General features: G+C 36.4%; 1 protein-coding gene across 5 annotated transcripts in view; it reads left to right on the top strand.

Moving 5' to 3' along the window:
- MARK1 (microtubule affinity regulating kinase 1) overlaps nucleotides 1–16,346 on the top strand; it is a 140,945-nt gene that overhangs the window by 110,997 nt on the left and 13,602 nt on the right. For 4 of the 5 annotated variants that reach the window (XM_025286082.3, XM_025286083.3, XM_025286081.3 and 1 more), the window contains exons 10-15: nucleotides 5,033–5,132; nucleotides 6,170–6,282; nucleotides 9,284–9,437; nucleotides 9,746–9,939; nucleotides 13,428–13,528; nucleotides 14,972–15,136. In XM_025286082.3, the coding sequence (XP_025141867.2) occupies nucleotides 5,033–5,132; nucleotides 6,170–6,282; nucleotides 9,284–9,437; nucleotides 9,746–9,939; nucleotides 13,428–13,528; nucleotides 14,972–15,136 (827 nt within the window). Of the gene's footprint in view, nucleotides 1–632; nucleotides 5,133–6,169; nucleotides 6,283–9,283; nucleotides 9,438–9,745; nucleotides 9,940–13,427; nucleotides 13,529–14,971; nucleotides 15,137–16,346 lie in introns of those variants that run through there. The other variant, XM_025286085.3, reaches the window with a different exon arrangement.

Here is a 16,346-nt window from a genome sequence, read left to right as displayed (position 1 = left end):
AGTTGTGCAGTGGGTTTCTCTAGAGATTCTCATTTCTTCTTCATCCTGCAATGAAGTATTCGAACAACATCAAAATAGGGATAAGACTGACTTAGTTGGAGAAGAAGGAAAACCTAACCTTGTATATAGGAAGTACAAATATTTCAAGGATGAAAGAAGATAGTGAAATTTGAATCCAGTGAATACTCCATGACTGTATCTGATAGTAAAATATTCAGTAGAACCCTCTCAACATTAGTACAAAAAATTTGATATATTTAATAACTAGAGCATGTTGGAAACAGGTATTTCATTTCTTACCACACTGTTTTGCTGCCTAATACATTCCATATATGTGAGATATTTATAATAGTAGGTGCTATTATAAAAGTATTAAGTATGTTGCACCCACTGATGTTAGAGGCTCATGTAACCAAAAAGATCTAACATTTTTTCCTTCTGGTGCTGTAATCCGAACAACTTATTAAGTATTTTGCCCCGTGTGTTTTCAAGAATATTTTCACCTGTACTAAAGTAATTTCAGAGATTCAGCATGTATTGTTCTCTAGTACTTTTTTGTTTTCATTTATTTGCCTTAATAGATAGGGTAGAAAATTCAGAGAATTAACCTCACTTAAACTGTACTTTTTTAGTGTAGCAATGGGGCTTTCTGACACGGACTCCATGCTGGTTAGGAGACAGCCTTATAGTGAGCCATCCCTGTGTACAGAGCTCTCAGGTTAGTTTGGGCTTTGTAACTTTATTACCACAGTACTTTTCACTGAAAGATACAGTGTGTTTGGATGGAAGTTTAGGGATGGTGACTTCCACTGGGAAGTTAAATGCTTTATATCAGTGAATCAGTCATCAGATGTTTCTTACTGAATTATTTGTTTAAATGTGATTAGTTCCTTCCTATAATTTTTTTCTGTTTTGTTTTTTTTTTCCTTTGGGGGTCAAGCGACATGTTAATAATGTTTTAATAGATAAATCTATGCAGTAAAAAAGCCCACTTTCATATTACTGCTCTTCTAAACTTACTTTCAACCATTATAATAGAAAATTAAGTGCAATAGTTAGAATTGTGGACACTTATCAGTTCTAAAATTTTATAGGGACAAAAAACTTCTCTTAATCCTGCTTTGTGACCCATTTTTATCACTGGAGTCAAATTTATATGCATGTCACTTAATAAAAAAATCTCCAGAGTTGAGGCATCAGCTCAGCTAATCAGCAGAGCAAAAAGACCAACAAAAATTATTTAAGGGGAATAGATGTTAAAATCTCTGTGTACAGTTGATAAGATGTACTTGATGTCTTAACGATGATTCATTTACAATAATGGCCAAATATTTAACTCTTTTATCCTTAACATTAAAATGTGAAGGATTACAGTATTAGAATTCTCTGAGTAGAATTAAAAATCCAAATTATTATTATGAAAACATTTGCTCATCAGAAGTTCAACTTGATGTATTTGAGTATAGTCTGAAACCTCCTGTTTCAGCTTATCAAAACTGCGTTTTCCAGCTATGGAACCATGAGTCTACATTGGAAATGCTACCATAATATTGCAGATATCACTATACAAAGGCTGTTCTGCTTCACAATTCCCAGAACTGACTTTCCAGAGAAACCTGATACCAATTTAAATAAAAGATTTCTTTTCCCAAATCTTAAGAAACTCCCTTAGAAATAACAATGATATTAAAAATTGTATTAGTCTTCACTTTTATCTTCATATGAACTTTATTGTCAACTTTGCAATTAAAATAAATCTATGAACTTTTAAAAACAGCCATTTTCAAAACACCAATCTGCAGTATGTAAACAAATTTTTATACAGTAATATGCCTTCATATTGCTTTCTTTTTTTTTTTTTAACTTAAACGTTTATAGTTTGTACTCTTTGCTTTATCATGAGAATGATTTCCTTCCCTTTATGTATCAAAGTTTAACTGTTTTCTTGTTTGTTGTGTATTTGAACTGTTTTCATTGTTTTTGCTAAAATTAATGTGATAAACTTTTTTCCTTCGGGATATATACTTAGATAAATACTCCATGCCCATAGTTTCTGAGTCAGAAGGTAATAAGCAGTTTGCTAGGTCCTGTGTAGCATTGCCAAAAGATTGTATGTGACCCAAAGCACTTGAGGGTATCTGTTCACAGCTTGTTTCTGTATTGGATAGAATAATTTCTAGTAATTGGTGTCTTTATGGTAGTAATACAGTCATAATCACCTTAATTTGTGTTTCTTTCATTGGAGATGATGCTCAGTGTTTTTAATGAATAGGTTAAGGGTGCTTCTTCATGTCTAAGCTCTCTGTATCCCTTTAACTGCTTGATGGAAGGAGTCTGGTTAATCAGCTTTATAGACTTATATCAACTTTGTACATTTTGATATGAAATATTTCCCAATTCCCATTTTTTTTTAAATGGAACTTGATGTATTATTTTTCAGTGTTATTTGAGTATCGTGAATTACTGAGTAAACTCTAGTCTTTCCTGACTATATAATTTGCTAATATTAAAATTTGATTTAAAGAATCGTGATTCAAATAATCTGCTTATTGTCTTATTAAACTTCTTATTTAACTTACACACCTTCTTGTTGCTTCTTAGATATGACTATGTATTTCTTAGGGCCTTATAAGTTACGTGCCTTAATCCTCCATGAGAACAAGATTAATGAAAATGATTTCATATTATCCTTGCTTGACCTTTGATTGTTTCTAGATCTAAATAGTTATATAGCTTTCTTAGGCTGTGTATATGAATGCTTTCAGCTCTTCCTAATTGGGATCATAATGGGAGAGACAGGATCACACATGATTTTAAAAGGATTTGTGTTTCATGCTGTGCACTTTTTTTCCCCCTATTTATTAGAATATTGGTATGTCTGAATTTTTTTTTTTAGAAAGAAGCTGAAAAACTCTTCTGCTGTCTCATCTTTGTATATTTTCTTTAATTTTTCCAGCCCTTAACCAAAATGTTTAAAATAATAACAGTTTGAGCCTAAAGCAAAGCGCTTCCTTACTGCTTTTTCTGTGTAATTTTTAGTCCTCAAGAAGTATTTTTCTACTTTTAACATTTTTTTCAGCTAAGATAATTTTAAAAATCTTGCTTGTGTCTGCCTAGTACAAGTGGTAGTAAAGCAAAAACAATAATAACCATTTTTGAAATGAAAATTTCTGAGTACAAATTTGGATGCATATGGGGTATACTTTACAAAGGCTAAAACGATTTAAGAAAAATTATTTTCATCTGGCCAATCTAAAGTCCATAGTCTTTTAATGTGTGGACCTATGTGTAGGGTTTTTTTTTTCCTATTGTTAATTTGTCTAATTCTTCATAATTCTGTGTCCATTATTTTGCAAGTAGTCATCTCCATTTACTGGCAGTGATGGCTAAAGTAAACTTTCTTCAGTTTTGGAGTCTGGTTTGTCCTCTTGTTTCTTGTGTTGAGGTATCTCAAATGAAATCTGAAATGGATTAGTTTGTTCACCTGGTCTAGTGCAGTGTATTGGCCATTGAACAATAGCTCCCTATTGCTCCTTCCTCCTAATGCAGGCAAACAGCATTCTACTTCCTGTTTCTATGAGTTTTATTTAAAACCATCCTTTATATAAGTAGATCTTTTATTTAAAGGATCTTATAAGTAGATCCTTTATATAAGTAGAATCGTGCAGTGTTTGTTTTCCTGTGATTGGCTAATTTTTCTTAACAGTGTCCTCAGAGGTCATCCACATTATAGCATATGTCAGAATTCCCTTCTTTTCTAAGGCTAACACTTCACTGTATGTGCATATCTCATTTTCTTTATCCATCCGTCAGACATTTAGACTCTTTCTACATCTTGGCTATTGTGAATAATGTTGCAGTGAACATGGGTATGAAATAGCTCTTCAAGATCCTGTTTTCAGTTACTTTGGATATATACCTAGAAGTGGGATTGCTGGATCAGATAGTTGTTCCATTTTTAGTATATTAAGGAGCCTCCATACTGTTTACCATAGTAACAATACCATTTTACAGTCACACCAACAGTGCACAACAGTTTCAGTTTCTTCATATTCTCACCAACACTTGTTATTTTCTTTTTTTTTTTTTTTTTGACATTTGCCATCCTAACAGATATGAGGTGATATCTCACTGTGATTTTGATTCCCCTGATAATCAGTAATGTTGAGCCTCTTATCATACACTTATTGGCTATTTGTATATATTCTTTGGAGATATACCTATACAGGTCCTTTGCCCATTTTTTATTTTGTGCAATTTTTTGTTGTTATTGAGTTGTAGAAGTTGTTTATATATTCTGAGTATTAACCCCTTATGTGATATATGGTTTGCCAATAGTTTCCTCATTCCATAGACTGCCTCTCCCAGGTTGCTTTTTAACAGCCCAGGGTTGACTGTTGTTTGAGTGTTGGCTTAAATTTGACTCTGGTAATGCACACCAGTGCCTGTTTTCACACTGATTCTTAATAATTCATAGTTCTAGGCTTAAATCTTAACTGTCCTCTCTTCCCATATTCTCTAAGCTATCATCATTGACTAACCCTGATTTCCATCTCCTATGATCTCTTCTTTCCTAATGTTTTAGTGAGGATTTTAAAATATAGCAGATGATTTTAAAATCAGCATGGTAGATATTTGGTAGAAGACCAGGAGAAAAATCTCTTCATTATTCTTAACTATAAAAATACGAAGCAGAAGTTAAAATCCGTAGGTTTTTATGTTAAAATTTTCAAATGTGAAAATACTCCTTTTAGAGGAACATAGGCAGCAGGCAGTGTATTTTGAGTCAGTTCATTTGGTGAGTGTGCAGGATGATGGGTATAGTTGTCATAAGATACATTAATACAAGTATGTCTCAGGCCTATACCTTCTGTTGGCCTGCTAATTAAACTAGAAACAGTAACTTTAGTTTGAAAATGTCACATGATTCTTGTTGATTAAACTAGCAAATTTCACATTTACTAAAATATGAGCTAATATAAGTGGTTGAATGTCCTGATTGGCCAAATATAATGTAGAGTTTATTTCCTAGCAAATAATGAAAGATCGGTGGATGAATGTTGGTCATGAAGAAGAAGAACTAAAGCCATATGCTGAGCCTGAACCAGATTTCAATGACACAAAAAGAATAGGTAAGCATTTAAGTATTGTGAGAGGTGCTGTCCTCCCTAGGCTAAAAGTCAGAGTCCTTTAGTCTACCAAAATTGTGTTTCAAATGTAAATGGGAAGGAGTTTTTATTTGAAAAATGCTTACATTGTCATCTTTTCTTTCTGCAGATAATACGCTAAACATTGAAAAATTCAAGTTCCTTAGTTTGTTCTCATACATTATAATCTAAAACATTTGTTGGCAACAGTGATATAAAAATGGAAACAATGTAAATAAGCCTCATTCTTTTCTTTCAACAGTTCCCAACAAGAGGAATGACTGATTTAAGAATCAGCACTGTTCAGACTGATAAATGTCAGCAAAATATAGCACGTATTTTAACCAAAAATACAGAGGCACTGAGTTAGCAGGAGGAGCACTTTGGTCCCCTCTTGGTTTCCCACTAACTTAGCAGGGTCCATCCTCCACACCCAGTCAGTGTCCGCTTCAAACCTCCTCCCTCTTCCTTCTCAAAGCCATCAGAAACTCATAACCGAGTCACCTCAGCCATGTTCCTGTCTTGCTTGAGGGAAAAATGGCAAAGGAGGAGCATTTGAGGGAGTTAGAAATCTGATCAGAACTGTGGAATTCAAGCCTTCCAAAGAATCAACCTGCCTACAGTTCAGAAAACAAATTTGTCAAGTGATGAGAGAAACTGCTCCATGAGTGGCTGAGTATGTGTTGCAAGAGAGAGAGGATACTCTGTGTATGTCACAGACAGATAGTATGTCTATCTGGACAAAGGAACTCAGCTCAATAATGTGCTAGGCAGAGAGAAATGGAGTAGGCTTGGGAGTATATTGACTCATGAGAGTGTTTCTGCCTGAAGAATTGGGGATGTGAAGTATCTCACTACACAGAGTCTGTATATTAGTAGTCCAGAAGTTTTTATATTATAGTTACACTTCAAAATGTTAGAACTTAGTTTTCATATCTAATGTGGACAAACTTGACCATTTTTGTTGGTTTGTTTACTAAAACTTGTTTTTCGAAATTTTGCATTTTGTTTTTTATTTCTAGATATCATGATCACCATGGGTTTTGTACGAGATGAGATAAATGATGCCTTAATAAATCAGAAATATGATGACGTCATGGCTACTTATATTCTTCTAGGTAGAAAACCACCTGAAGTAAGTTTTTCACCTTTTCACATTAATGTGAATTATTTTTTAAGCTAAGTTACAGCTTAAGTATAGATATAATATTAGCAAATATATTCTAGGTGGTATGAAAAAAATATAAAAACACTAACAATCTTATTTATTAGAATTCAAAATTCACAGTGCTAAGTTATGAACTAGTCTTATTTCTAAACACGAAGAGATTGTTTCGAAAGAGTAGGCATAGTATCTTGCTTAGCTCTGAGAGGCCTCATTCAGTCAGGTCCTTGAGAACAGCATCCCCCAAATGCAAGAGCCCTTCCAAAGGCAACATGGTTATTCCAGGTGCACAGAATACACAGTAACTGAAACAAAGGGACATACAGCATTTAAAACAAAATATAGGTGGGAACCCAGGAAAAGGTCATCTTGTGATATGTTTTGCCTTGTGTGGGTCAAGTGTTTTTATACATCAATTGGGAAGTCTCAGGACCAGTCGAGATCTATCTTAGGGAGAGAGAGAGTAAAGAAGTCACTATGCCAGTGGTTATTGAACCATAAAAGCAAATGATCCTTTGGGCCAGCAAATATAAAGGTATAAATTGAGAGTCAAGAATAACCCAGAGCTTTGACAGTTGGTGGGAGGCATTTTGTAGAATAGGATTAAATTATTTATAAGTAGATAGTAACTATTAGTGAATCAGTACATTCAGCTGATATTTATTGTATCTGCTCCGTTCCAGAAATCATGCCACATACTGGAATAGAAAGATTAGAAGGTCTGTGCTCTCAGGTTGCTCTCAGTGTGGAGGGGAGGGAATCAGTCCGTAGTGTGGTACGGTGTGGGATATGCTCTGAGAAGAGGGTGTAAGAGGACAGACACCCACAGCAAGCCAAGGCATGTAAGAGGTAGAATTAACAGTGTTTGATAACCTGTTGGAAATGAGAGAGAAGGGACCCTCAGACTTGTAGTGTAGGTGACTGGTTTTGTAAGACGTATTTGTCAAGATAGGAAAAGAGTGAATCTCAGGGGGAAGATGGGAGGCTTGTTCAGTTCGGGGTGGTTGAATTTGAACTTCCTGTTGGTTGGAGCTGTTCAGTAGTCATTTGGATATAAAGATCTGGATCTGAAGGGAATGAGTTGAATAGCATTAATAGATTTGTGAGTTGTCATCAGAGGACCACTTAGTAATGTGCCAGGAACTGTTTGAAGGACTTTACTTTTTAAATTCATCTAATCCTCTCAGGTAGGTACTGTTGTAGCAGAGGAAAGGGCTCTTCAGTAGAAATGCTAAGAGCTGGGGCAGTGGTGTCAGAGAAGCCAAGCCAAGAGAATTTTAAGAAGTGGGAAGTATTATAAATAATTATTTCTAAATACTTCAACCTGTTTTTACTTGGATTTTAGATTTTACTCCTGAGATCTTTAATTTTCCTGTTAATATAAGTTTTATAAGCATACAACCTAGCCCATGCATGAATTAAAATGAAGTTTGAATTGCATTGATATAAATTAGTAAACCTACTGTAAGTAGCAAGAGCCTTAGCTTTGCAGCCAGGGTCATTGGGTTTGAACTCCTACCCATCCTCTACCCTAGCACAGCCACTATCAAGCTGTGTGACTTAGGCAATTTACTTAATTTCTCTGTGCTTCAGTTTCCTGGTCTATAAAATGAGGATGTAATGGCATCCTAAAGGAGATCAGTCCTGGGTGTTCATTGGTAAGACTGATGCTGAAGTTGAAACTCCAGTACTTTGGCCACCTAATGCGAAGAGCTGACTCATTTGAAAAGACCCTGATGCTGGGAAAGATTGAAGGCACGAGGAGAAAGGGACAACAGAGGATGAGATGGTTGGATGGCATCACCGTTTCAAAGGACATGGGTTTGGGTGGACTCTGGGAGTTGGTGATGGACAGGGAGGCCTGGTGTGCTGCAGTTCATGGGGTCACAAAGAGTCAGACACGACTGAGCGACTGAACTGAATGGTACCTACGTCTTAGCATCACTGAAAGAGTTTAAATGAATTAATACTTCTCAAGTCCTCAGAACACTTTCTGGCACATTACTATGTCCTTTGTGTTAGCTGTTGTCTTTTAAAATTTTCATTATCAGTATTACTCTGCTCTTTATCATTAGCAGCTTTGCATATTAGATTTCCCATTGGAAAGCCAGTGATTCAGTCAGAAGTTACTGACAACAAAATACTTTGGTGTTATAGAGAGAAGGATAGTGTATCAATCCCCAGTTTACCATGCTTAGTTCTAAGAAATTTCTGAGTCACAGCCAATAAACCACATTTTTTGTTCTGTGAATGTGGTGGAGAAAGCCAAACAAAACAAAAAATATGTGTGTGTATGAAGTAAAAATTTTAGGTTTCACCCTAAGTTTGAATCCCAACTATACCTGAGTTTGAATCCCAAAAATGTCTCTTGAATCTCTTAACCTCAATTTTTACATCTAAAAAGTGCAGGTTAATAGATCATAGGCTTGCTGTAATGATTAAAGAAAGTAACATATACAGAAACTTTAGCATGGCAGCTGAGTGAAGTCACTCAGTCGTGTCCGACTCTTTGCGACCGCATGGACTGTAGCTTACCAGGCTCCTCCAGGCAAGAGTACTGGAGTGGGTTGCCATTTCCTTCTCCATGGGATCTTCCCAACCCAGGGATCGAGCCCAGTCTCCCGTATTGTAGGCAGACCCTACAGCCTACAGGGAAGTCCAGCAGGGAAGTCCTCCAGCATGGCAGCTAGTATATAATAACCATTCAAGAATTGGTAGCTGTTATTTGGACCCAGAAGGACCCAAAGCCATTTGATCAAGATAACAGAAGATGACATGTTCTTGTGGAAGGATGTTCTAGCTGGTCCTCTCCCTTCCTGTTTGCCAAGTTTCAGTTCTGTATCCAAACTTTATTTTCTTATTTCTGATTGCTCCTTGTATGACTTGGAATAAATTGGAAAATCAAGAGTGTATTTTGTTTCTATGAACTTGTTTTGTTTTAAAATGCTGGCCGTCTTTCTTCTTCATATAGTTTGAAGGGGGTGAATCGTTATCCAGTGGAAACTTGTGTCAGAGGTCCCGGCCCAGCAGTGACTTAAACAACAGCACCCTGCAGTCCCCTGCTCACCTGAAGGTCCAGCGGAGCATCTCGGCAAACCAGAAGCAACGACGCTTTAGTGATCATGGTGGGGGAGAGTCAAATAAGTGCAAAGACAAACCAAGTCTGCCCAAACTTGCATTTTTTGTTAAGCATTATACAGTTCACTTGTTTATGTCCTTGTTTCATCCCCAGTTATCACAGATTTATATTACTGAATGATTAATATAATCCTGTTTTCAGGGGCTGACCTAATTTTTGTAATCAAACAGTTTAATCTTAGCTCAAAGTGTAAAGTATGCAAACAAAGATTATTTTTAATACAAAAGTTTCTGTTTGTGAGAAGAAAATATGTCAGTTGTTTTTCAGTTAATTATGCTTTTTTAAAAATTACAGCTGGTCCATCCATTCCTCCTGCTGTATCATATACCAAAAGGCCTCAGGCTAACAGCGTGGAAAGTGAACAGAAAGAGGATTGGGACAAAGATGTGGCTCGTAAACTTGGCAGCACAACAGTTGGATCAAAAAGTGAAATGACTGCAAGCCCTCTTGTAGGGCCAGAAAGAAAAAAGTCTTCAACTATTCCAAGTGTGAGTAATTATTCTGGCATATTGCAATATGCTGTAGTTATTTATTGTTGAAATTTTTTTATTTAAAGGTTAAAAATTTTTTTTCAAGTTTCAAAATTTAAAGTGAATCATACATTTAAAGAACATGCAAAGGGGGCCAACCTTCTAATAAATGTAGTTTAAGAACGAAAAAATATGAATTCTTTAAATAACATTTACCTTATCACAAGGAAAGTACATTAAACTTTCCTGCCTCAGTTTTCACGTTTGTAATATTTACTTGATGGTATATTTCATTGGTGCATTTAATTTTATGTTTACAAATAAGCTGTTCAGTGAAGGCAGACTACAGCAATAATTAATTTACAGAGTTAATTCACATTATCTACTTAAAACAGAAAACTATAGAAATTAGATAATGAGAGCTGGAAGATAGATTGAGACATCTACCTTAAGATAACAGCAAAGAATGAAGAGAAAATACAAAGGAAAGCCAAGATGTACAAAGGATAGAACTAGAATTAGTATCATTTAGGAAGTGTGAGTTTAGAAAGGAAAAGGGGCAAAATGAAGGGGAAGAACTATTTGAAGAAATAATAACCAAAAAAAGTGATGGAAAACTTCATATTAAAATGACTCAAAAGGCATACAGAAGACAGAAGGAAAACTTATTCCTGGGCTTATTAAAGTGGGATATATGGATACCAAAAACAAAGAGGAAAAACTTTAAAGGTTTCAGAATGAGACAGGAGGTGACCTAAAAAGGAACAAGATGCACACTGACATCGGATTTCTCAACATGGATGCAGAAGATAAATGGATAAAAAATATTTTTTTTTCTAAAGTATCAAAAGCACATTGAACCCAGAATTTTATACCCAAACAAACTGTCATATAAATGTCAGTCATTTCAGTTCAGTTGCTCAGTCATGTCTGACTCTTTGCAACCCCATATGTAAAGAAGAATATTCTTATGACTAAAGTATTTCAACTCTTGTGATACAATGACCCACTTGAAAACATTGCTGTCTGAGGAAGTATTCTTATAGGAAGAGAAAGGTATCTACAATACTCTGTAAAATATATGGAAGTTGAAAGCAATCAGCTAATTTATTACAGTATGTATGGGGATAACATACACAAAAAAGAAAAAAACAATAATGAAAATTCAGAACCAAAATTTTGGACAATATCCAGGAAGTGAAGATAGGGATAGAAATTAAAGGAAAAAGCATATGCCTTAAAAGGGAAGATGGGAGGGAGGTTTAGGAAATCAGTACAGTCAGCCCTTGATTTCCATCTGTGACTGGTTGAATCTGTGGACAGGGGACCTGTGGATACATGGAGGGCTGACTATACTCAGTCATTTTATATGAAAGACTCGAGCTTCCACAGATCATGGAATCTGCAAGAGTCCTGGAGCTAATCCCCATTGAATAACAAGGGACACCTGTAGCAGTAAGCAAAAATGAGTTCAGAAACTTAAGGACAAAAAATATAAGAACAAAAAATGTATAAGTTTTAAGCCAATAGAAGAAAAAAAAAAGTGATTTAGCTTATGGAAAGTAGGGAAGGAGAGAAAAAAGAAAAAAGCAGTTTAAATAGAAACATGAAATAAGGTACCAGAAAGCCTAACATAATCGTAATTGTAAATGGGTTAAACTCCCCAGTACCTATTGTTTTATACATGTAATGGAAACCATATGTTTTAAAAACATGTGGTGTGATCATTACCTTTGGTCTATGAAATAGCTATATATAACCACTTTAAGAATTAATGGATATAGCCACTTACATTCCAGCTGATCTGTTTGGAAATGATGTAACTACAATAGGGTTTAATATATTTTTATAAGCAGTTTTTTAGACAAATCACTTCCTCTTACTTACATATCAACTAGAAGACGGTTGCCAGAGTGTCATCACCTCATATAACAGGAAGAAATAATTTCACCTTTTATTGCATGCCGTTCTGCTATGTACCTGTCATTTCAACTCAGCTTGGTCTTATTTTCCATAAATATACTCAGCAGTTTCCACCCGTCTCTATCTGGTGCTCTTGCTTAAAGTTCCCCCTCACATTATGAAAATCACGTTTCTGTAGATCATTTCGAGTCCTGCCTTCCGCCTGGAGCCTCCTGTAACTGAATACTCTAAAATTACCTTATCAGCCTTTCTGATCACTGGACCACATTATTAGTTAAATGCTGCCTTGCATTGTTCACTGTTGCTTCCCCACATTTATATCCTCCTGTTATATACCAGCACACTTGCTTCCTCTAGTGGGCACGTGCATAGTGGGTGTCCAAAGCACAATCTTTTTCATTTAAAGAAGGCATTGGCTTAAATTCAGATTTACTGTGCCACACTTATTTTTTTTTAACATAAGCCAAAAGATTCTGGTTGAGAAATTTTTCTCGTGGCCACTTAGTATTAGCATCAATGGCATGAAAGGGACAAGCCCAGGGAAGCAGCCTGTGGCAGCACAGACTCAGAAGGCTGAGTTTTGAAGAAGCGCTTCACCCGTCACACTTGGAGAAGGAAAGCGGTGTTAACTGAAGACAGCCAGAAACGTTTAAGAGGTCTCTAAAGGGGAGGTATGGTAGCATATCCAACAATGAGTTTATTCAACATTAGATTTTTGTTTAAAATTAGGTTACTCGTGTGACAATTCAGCCAAGACAGTGAAATGATCAAAGATGGATTCTTAAGTTGCTACATTTGGTTCCCATGGGATAATTTTACAGACCTCTAGTAATCTCTTTGTAGTTTTATAGTTTTCCAGGATTTTTTTCCTCCTTTCTATTATTTATTTCCAGGATTTTTCCTCTAAATTTTTAACTTCCAGTTAATTTCCTCTTAAATTTTAATCTTCAGTTAAACCTCCTCAGTAGTCTCTAAAAGCAAAGTAAGGAATAATTACATGTTCAAAAATTAGGGATTTATTAGTTAAAAGAAAACTCTGTATATCTATTTAGTTGGAAAGAGGAAATATTCCCCTCGGTGGCACAGCACACATTTTGGTCTCTTCACATGGCCAGTGGCTATGAGGGTTTCCCAAGCAGGTGCAGAATGGACACCCACAGGCTTCCGAGTGGCCTTCCACTGTCAGGGCCCCAGGGTTCCTGTTTGTGATGATAACTTAGTGTGGAGCTAAGTGACACTTAGTGTGGGGCTGTCGCTGGTGCATGGTCCCCTCAAGCTACCTGTGCACCGCCCCCATCACCAGTATACAGAGGCATGAATAAAGCCCAGCTCTTTTGTTACTTCCAAACAACTGCTTCTGCAGGACAGTTAGCTAAAAAACGGTGAAGCACTTGCTGTGCTCTGACTTTTACTCCTTCAAGAGAGAGGTGGGAGATAGAGCTTATTAATATAAGATTCTGATAAGTTAAAATTCCACCATGGATTTTTCTGGAGTTACTTGCCGTTTGAATTCATTTCTTTGACTTTCCACAACTGCAGCTAGAATTTTTTAATGTGTGTCATTTTTTTTCCCCTCCTTAAAGAACAACGTGTATCCTGGAGGTAGCATGGCAAGAAGGAATACGTATGTCTGTGAAAGAACCACAGATCGATACACAGCGTTGCAAAACGGAAAAGACAGCAGGTAACTGTCACCATGCAGGTAGGACTGCCGCTGTCATCGCTGTGCGTTAGTAGTGCTCTTGGTACAACTCCTGTAGCTGAACACGTGAAAAGGAAAGGAAACAATCGCTAGTTAGATGGCAACCAGCCATGCTTCCTAAGGCACCTCCTCATGTTTAGCAGAATGGAGCAATGGAAGAATATTTAGGGAAAATAGGAGGTAACTCGCTTAATCTACGATTTTCTAAATAAAATCCGATAGTAAATAGTTCCCTATAGCAAAACCTATCAGTGTCCTAATCTTATCTTCATTACTTGAATCTTGTTCTTTTATAAAAAGTATTTATTTTTATTTACTTATTTGACTATACCGGGTCCTAGTTGTGGCATGTGGGATCTTAGTTCCCTGACCAAGGATCGAACCTGAGATCCCAGCATTGGGAGCTTGGAATTTTAGCCACTGGATCACCAGGGAAGTCCTGACTCTTACTCTATTATACCTCTGCTGCTTCCTTCTTACGTTCTCCCTTCCCACCCACCCTGTACAAATACAGGAATTATATACGAATTATATATGAATCATTACATACGAATACAGAAGACTGTGTTTCCCTTCCTCTAAAGAAATGTGGGCATCTCAACTGATCATTGAGACCCCACTGTTCTCAGAGTGTTTTATTTCAAATAATGATAAATCGTGTTTTATTATTTAAAAAATTTGACTTCTTTTCATCGTGAGTTGTAAGGACTGCTCATCAGTAGATCACAAAATGATGGAGTTTATTGTAATAAATTGTTTGGTTCCATCCCTAGTCATTTTAGTAGACTTGACAGACCATTCTTACACTTGTTTCCTCTCAGTTAATAGGCACTTAAAGTAAATGTTACTATGAGGCATACAAAGGTAAATGAATCTTCCTTGGACATAAGAGCCTTTAGGCTAGAGAGGTTGTCAGGAATTGATTTCTATTTTACTCTTTTCCCTTTACTAAATCTTAATCTGCAGCTCCTTTAATCTGTAGCAGTTTAACCTAAAACTGAGCTAAAAGCACTTTGATGATGTTTCAAGAGAGGGGATTTTTGCTGCAGTTATGAATTCTTATTGAATGGTGGGCAGTGAGCCACGTCAACACATCGCTCCCAACTGTGCTTTTTTTTTTTTTGAAAGTGTGAGGTGTCTCTGGTCATAATTATTTTACCAATAAAAATAATGTTACAGATATCAGATTCACATATAGAGAACAAGAGTGTGTGAAATCTTTTCCATGGAAGGTGGTGATAAATTCACTCTGTGCACTTTTAAAAATATTGTTGTTAGTAATAATACCATTGTTGTTGATTTAAGTGTTTGTCATGAAAGATATTAGACTTTTAAAAATCTAATTCTTAAATTTTAGTAAACTACAGCTTTTCTTCTTTTTATATCTCTTCTTTTTATATCTTCTCAACCGGCTTACGTTGAAAGCCTTACTGAGATGTCCGCGAGCAGCATGTCCTCTGCAGGCTCCACTGTGGCCTCCGCTGTGCCCTCAGCACGACCCCGCCACCAGAAGTCCATGTCTGCTTCCGGCCATCCTATTAAAGTCACACTGCCAACCATTAAAGACAGCTCTGAAGCTTACAGGCCTGGGTAACATCCTGGTTGCATTTCGTTTGTCATTAAGAGTTTTAAAAAAATTTAGCACCATATAAAAATACCTGATAGCCATCACATTTTAAGAGCTTTTTTGAAAAGACTCAGTGTATAGGGCAGAGGTAAAGTTAATTGTAACATAAACTTGCTACATCCTCCAGCTGTTATCAGAAATGTTGCTTATAATTTAAGTCATTTTCTAGAGGAATTTTCTTCAAGGATTTTGTTTTAGACCCATCCATGAAATAAAGGGTTGTTACTAATTTATCATTTAAATAAATTGAATTTTTATGGTTTAAAAACAAACAGAAACATTCCAACCCACAAGACTAGGGGTTGAGACCTGATTAATCTTCTTGGCTCCGGCCAGTCACTGGTACTTAAGAAGAACTTTTAATTTTCCTATCAGTGAAACAAATAATCTCGAAGATCCCTTTCAGTTATAAAGCTAAATTATTTTCTGGTATTTCTGAATGTTAAGAATTCTCAAATTCAAAAACATGTTTGATAGCATTGTTAATCATATTGTTGGTATCTGGTAGCATTTACTATCACAAAGGAGTGAATTATAAATAGGAAATAAGCCTTCAATTCAAAGCCTTTTGATAAACAATAAAATTTGTGTTCCACATTGCTGACTGGTTTAAGAGAACAGTGGAGGGACAAAAAATTGCATGCAATGCCCCTTGTTTGGTATTCCTGATACTGAATTGCAGTATCAGGAATATATATATGATCAGATCAGTCGCTCAGTCGTGTCCGACTCTTTGCAACCCCATGAATCGCAGCACGCCAGGCCTCCCTGTCCATCACCAACTCCCGGAGTTCACTCAGACTCACGTCCATCGAGTCAGTGATGCCATTCAGCCATCTCATCCTCTGTCATCCCCTTCTCCTCCTGCCCCAAATCCCTCCCAGCATCAGTCTTTTTCCGGTGAGTCAACTCTTCACATGAGGTGGCCAAAGTACTGGAGTTTCAGCTTTAGCATCATTCCTTCCAAAGAAATCCCAGGGCTGATCTCCTTCAGAATGGACTGGTTGGATCTCCTTGCGGTCCAAGGGACTCTCAAGAGTCTTCTCCAACACCACAGTTCAAAAGCATCAATTCTTCGGCGCTCAGCTTTCTTCACAGTCCAACTCTCACATCCATACATGACCACAGGAAAAACCATAGCCTTGACTAGATGAACCTTTGTTGGCAAAGTAA

Source organism: Bubalus bubalis, chromosome 5, assembly GCF_019923935.1.
Source record: "Bubalus bubalis isolate 160015118507 breed Murrah chromosome 5, NDDB_SH_1, whole genome shotgun sequence".
Lineage (NCBI taxonomy): Eukaryota > Metazoa > Chordata > Mammalia > Artiodactyla > Bovidae > Bubalus > Bubalus bubalis.
The sequence above is the reverse complement of the archived record's forward strand: the minus strand, read 5'-3'. Positions and strand labels throughout refer to the sequence as shown.